At 31.7% G+C, this 5,567-nt stretch overlaps 1 protein-coding gene across 1 annotated transcript; it reads right to left on the bottom strand.

The window, feature by feature from the left end:
- Window positions 1-512: 512 nt before the first annotated feature.
- Window positions 513-2,049, bottom strand: LOC145571068 (protein FAR1-RELATED SEQUENCE 5-like). The gene is made up of 3 exons (XM_081630162.1): window positions 1,331-2,049; window positions 957-1,122; window positions 513-728 (listed from the first exon to the last, which is right to left on the bottom strand). Exons 1-3 carry the CDS (start codon window positions 2,047-2,049, stop codon window positions 513-515), a joined length of 1,101 nt encoding a protein of 366 aa, XP_081486288.1.
- Between the last annotated feature and the right edge of the window lie 3,518 nt (window positions 2,050-5,567).

Here is a 5,567-nt window from a genome sequence, read left to right as displayed (position 1 = left end):
CTCCTCAAATGAAGATAATGTCCTAATAACTCAGATAAATTATCCTCAGATTGGTCAGATAAACTCACACAACTGAAAATCTTGCACCACACATCACTCACCAATTGCTTCTTCATATTATACTTAGAAGCATCATCCAGAACAACATTTATGGCTTAAGCTTTCTTCAGAACGTCTTTTCTCCAACAATTTAAGATATAAAAATTAGGAATTTCACGTATACACTTGCCTTTCATAATAAAAAGAATGTGTCTACACAAGATGCCTTGATTCTCAAACATTTTACAAGTACAACTTGACTCATATGTGGCAAAGTCAAAATTTACATCAAAATTTTTCCTTTTCTCATGATCAACAATTATAGAAAACTCCACACCATCTCCATACAGAGAACTACAACTTTCAACACCACATGAGAAACAGGCTGCCTAGCATTCTTCTTGAAAATCATAAAAAATGGCACGAGTATAAACAACAACAGCGTGCTTATCCAAGTGTAAATTAGTAAGCAATTAAGGCTCAGATTTATTAATCCTGTTCAACTCATCCTGTTCATGTCTTTGAGCATCAAGAGCAGTTTCATAACGGATAAAGAATTCAACACAAGTCACATGGGGGTTTGTAAAATTACAAAAGAAACTGTTTTCACCTTTAGACCTAGAAGTAGAACGCAGTATCCCACCCATAAATAAGTCCCTTAAATATGCAGGGATCAAAAGATGTTTAATCTTGAACATGTATGCAAACCACTCATGATTAACAAGCTAAGGTCAAATTCCTCCATAACACTGTTCTAGCCATCAACAAATACATGGGGATCAATTTCTCTATCCCAAACTATTGCACCTAGCTTTTTCAAGAACTCAGTTTCATTACAAAACTAAGTTCCAACCTTTTTAGGTACCTTCCTCAATTATGTGCCATATACATAACCTTTGTTTAGTCTTGGTAAAAACCTTTTGTATGGCAATACCCATTGCAGGGTCTTGATCAGTGATTATACAAGAGGGATATCTTCCCATACACTTCAAAAAAGTTTGAAATAGCCACACAAAAGATTCTACATCTTCTTTAGATAATAAAGCAGCACAAAATGTAACACATATGTTATGATTATCAACTCTAGTAAAAGGACAGAAAACCAATAAATATTTACTTGTATCATAGGTAGAATCAAAAGATAGAGAGTCCCCAAACAATTGATAATCTCTTCTACCAATAGCATCAGCCCAAAAAACACGTGTCAAGTGCCTGCTTTCATCAACACAGTAATCAAAATAATAACCCCCTTTTACTTGTTTTCACTTTTTGTTCAAGGTTTTGAACAAACATTACACCATCAGCATTAGAGATATAAACTTTTAAGTCCCTAAAAAAAATTTTGAAATCATTTTTACTGCCCCTGACATTTTGAAACCCACCACAAAGTTCTTTCATGATCCTATATGACATAATAGCCCCTATATTTAACTTTGAGTTGTTAAAAATAAACTTCTTATGAGCAAAATTTAAACCAACTTCATATTTAGTAACCTGCCTAGTAATAGGTGTAGAAAAAGGGTGACAATGAGGCTCATAAAAAGCATAAATTATATACTGGCCACCATTACAAAACCTAAATTTAATCTTAGCAGGACATCCAACTCTGTTCACAGTCTTTTTCCTTAAATATGCACCTTCAACTTGTTTGCCAGCTTTCTTGTTATTTGTCACATACCCTTCTTTGCTACATAATAAATATTTAATCACAGTAACTCCTTTATCATTAGAATCATCCTTATTCTTTTGTACTTTAGTAGTACTAGAACGGACTTTAAATCCACACCCATTGGCATATTTGTAATAGAAGGCAATACCATGTTCAAGAGTATCAAATTTCATTCCAACAAAGGGTTTGTTCTCCAAAGAACAACATGGTATATACTCTTTATCACCTCCAGAATTATAATATATCCTAGGAAGCACAGGCTGAGTAGGTATTTTATAAATTCTTACATTCATATCTTCATTAGTGATAACAGCAGAACAATGCTCTACACTTTCAGTCATCTTCCTAAAAAGTAAATGAATCAAAGAAAAAATTAAATAAACAATAATAAAAAGTAAACCAATTTTAAAAAGTATACTAATAAAAACTATTTGAGGAATACTAAAAAGTTAATGACTCAAAGCAAAAAGTAAAAAAAAAAAGAAACTTCAAAAATTAAACAAACTAAAAAACATGAACTTATAAGGATTAAGCAAAATTAATAATGAAAAGTAAATTACTCAATGCAAAAAGTAAATTTAAAACCACAACCAGTTCTACTACTTGATTAAGACCAGCCAGCCATATAGCAACTATATTCATAACAACTACCATGAATTGGGTAAGTAAGTGTAAACCCTAAATCGGGAATAATAAAACATAAATCATAAAAATAAAGCATTAGATCAAACACTAAATTGTATAGAATAAATCAAAGAACAATTAATAAGTAAAAATTGATAAATATTACAATAAAAAACCATAAATTGCGAAAATCTTAATGAGATAAACAATGAAATAAAAATAAACAACATAAATAAATATATAATCAGAAACACAGGAAAATTACCTCAATGAATAAAAAATCGAAGAATACGAAGTAATTGAAGATCAAAATTGAAAAATTAAACAAATCATTGAGCGCAAGTGACAAATCAAGCTAGCAAAAAATCGCCTTCGAGAGAATTCGAACGTAGAGAGAGAAATTGCGGAAGAAGAGAGAGAAAGAAAATGAAGTGGCACCTGAAAAGAAGGGAGGTCATTCAATGGACGAAATTACGAAAATACCCTTAATGAAAATGAAAAAGGTGGGTGAAGCATGAGCCATATACATACATACATACATACATACATACATACATACATACATACATACATACATACATATACATACATACATACATACATATACATACATACATACATATATATATATCTGAGTTGTGCCCAGTTAATTCGCCAAATAAACAAAATTTGTTTATCTGGGGGGTATAATCGTCTTTTTAAGTACCACTAGAAGGGTACATGCGTCTTTTCATGTACTAGTTGAGGGGTACATGTGTAATTTGCTCACCAAACAGTAAATGCAAGTTGTAGACAGTAATTGGACAGCTCACCAAAAGTACTAAATAAATGACCATGCTTTTCAATATATTTACAAAAATGCCACCAAATTAACAAAAATTCATTTATCTGGAAAATAAACTTGTATTTGTCGTGTATATATATATATATATATATATATATATATATATATATATATATATATATTTATATAAGGTTGGGATCCGGTGAGAACCACCCTTTATGTGAGGACAAATCTCAGCCGCTAGATTAGATCAAATCCAACAGCTGAGATTATAACCTAAAGCCTGCCAATTGCGCGTATCAAAGCTTCTGCCTTTGCTTTATCTCTCTCCTCTATTCTATCTGCAAATCAAAGCTCTATCAATGGCAATTCATTAATTATGTTCTTCTTTCTCACAAGTAACCTATCTATTCTTTCTGCACCTAAAAGCTCAACAATGGCAACTAATTAATAATTACATTCGGTCGGCAATTTTTCTCTCCTATTCTTGTTAAACAGTATACAATTTCAACGGTCAATAATTTCATCAATCATTGAGGCTTGTTCGTACTTTTAATTTTGAATTGCATGTTAATCTTAATGTTCAAAATTTTTTGATTTACTGCTTTGAAAATTTTGGAATTGCATCAATTATTGAATTACATGTTAATTTAGAATTTTCATTAAAATTATCGAATTACATGTTAATTTTCGAATTGCATTAATAAAAAATTAAGAAAAGTTTGAAATTTCCAATTGAATGGTCTTATTATGATGTTAATAGGTTCTTATTTTCAATTGAATGCTGTTATTATGATCTTATTTTCAATCAAATTTAAAATGAGCAAATAAATTAAAATGAGCAAACCTAAATATGTAAAATAAAACATTTCTTACTATTTTCTTAATTCGTTATTAAACAAAATAGAATTAAAATGAGCAAATATTAAAGAGATGCACAAGTAATTCAAGGTCTATAAGTACTCGGTATACACAAAATGAGTATACACAATGTGATCAAAAAATAATAAAATGAGCAAATATATTCAAAATGAGCAAACATATTATGAGTTCCTTGGTCTACTTGCTGTGCACAAACCCCACCTCATTCTTGGTCTATTTCTTGCACACCAACCCCACTCCCTTCTTCTACTTCCCTGCACAAACCTATCCCCCCTGCCCCCTCCTTTTTCTGCTAGTAGTTCTGATTTCATATTTTGATTTCAGAATCTGATTTTAATTCTAATTTTAGATTCAGAAATTATTTTGTGTGTGTGTGTGAGTAGTTAGTGTAAGAGTGTATGTTCATTTGTGTGTGTGTGTATGTGTGAGTGAGTGAGTTAGTGTAAGAGTGTATGTTCATTTGACAAATGAACATTGAGTTATTTGCTTATTTGACATTTGTGTGTGTGTGTGTGTGTGTGCGTGTGCGAACGTGTGCGTGTGTGTGTGTGTATGTGCGTGTGCGTGCGCTGTGTTTGTGTGTGAGTGATAACTAAATCTGAACCATGTCAATATATTTTTGCTTATGTAATTTACTTTTGAGTTTATGTCATTTACTTCTGAGTTGATTGAAGTGGTTGAATATTATTTGGTTGTGTGGTTTATTTTAATGGTTGTGTGGAGAGTTGCTGTGTGAGGGGGTTATGTTTGGTAGAAGCGGCAAGACTTATTTGTTGTGGCATTGAGCGTTGTGTGAATGGTGTGGGATATCTGTGGTCAGGGAGGATGAGTGTGATGTTGTGTCACTAGCTAATTTTGAGTGGGTTGGGCATGTGGTGTATTGCAGGATAGATGAGGCTAGTATCAAGTGGGTGGTAAGAAATGGTGTTATTAGTATTTTTTGGTTAATGTTGAGATATGTTTAGTTTTGAGTCAATTCCTTGGTTATGTAAGAGTAACTATATCATTGTAGTAAGGATAACTTCATTTTCAGGTGTACATTATGGTTTTCGTTAATAATTAGATGTAGTTTTGTAATTTACATGCTAATTGAGTGTAGTTTTCAGGTGTAAGCTCTTCAAGAACCAATTCTTAGGTCATTTATCAAATGAGCCAAACAATTCTTTGCTCATTTATCAAATGGACTACACAATTCTTTGCTCATTTATCAAATGAGTAAACAATTCTTTGCTCATCTATCAAATGGGCAAATAATTCTTTCCTTATTTATCAAATGAGCAAACAATTTTTTGTTCATTTATCAAATGAGAAACAATTCTTTGTTCATTTTGTCAAAATGAGCAAACAATTCTTTGTTCATTTATCAAATGAGCAAACGATTCTTCTTTCATTTATCAAAAGAGCAAATGATTCTTTCATTTATGAAACGAGTAAAAAATTCTTTGCTCATTTGATAAATGAGCAATAATTTTTTGTTCATTTTGTCAAATGAGCAAAAATCCATTGTCTATAAGATGGCAGTGGGTCGGGTTAAATGGGAGACCCGCCCCATCCCCACCCAAGTGGGGC

Source organism: Chenopodium album, chromosome 12, assembly GCF_948465745.1.
Source record: "Chenopodium album chromosome 12, dcCheAlbu1.1, whole genome shotgun sequence".
NCBI lineage: Eukaryota > Viridiplantae > Streptophyta > Magnoliopsida > Caryophyllales > Amaranthaceae > Chenopodium > Chenopodium album.
This window is presented reverse-complemented; position numbering and strand designations above follow the sequence as displayed.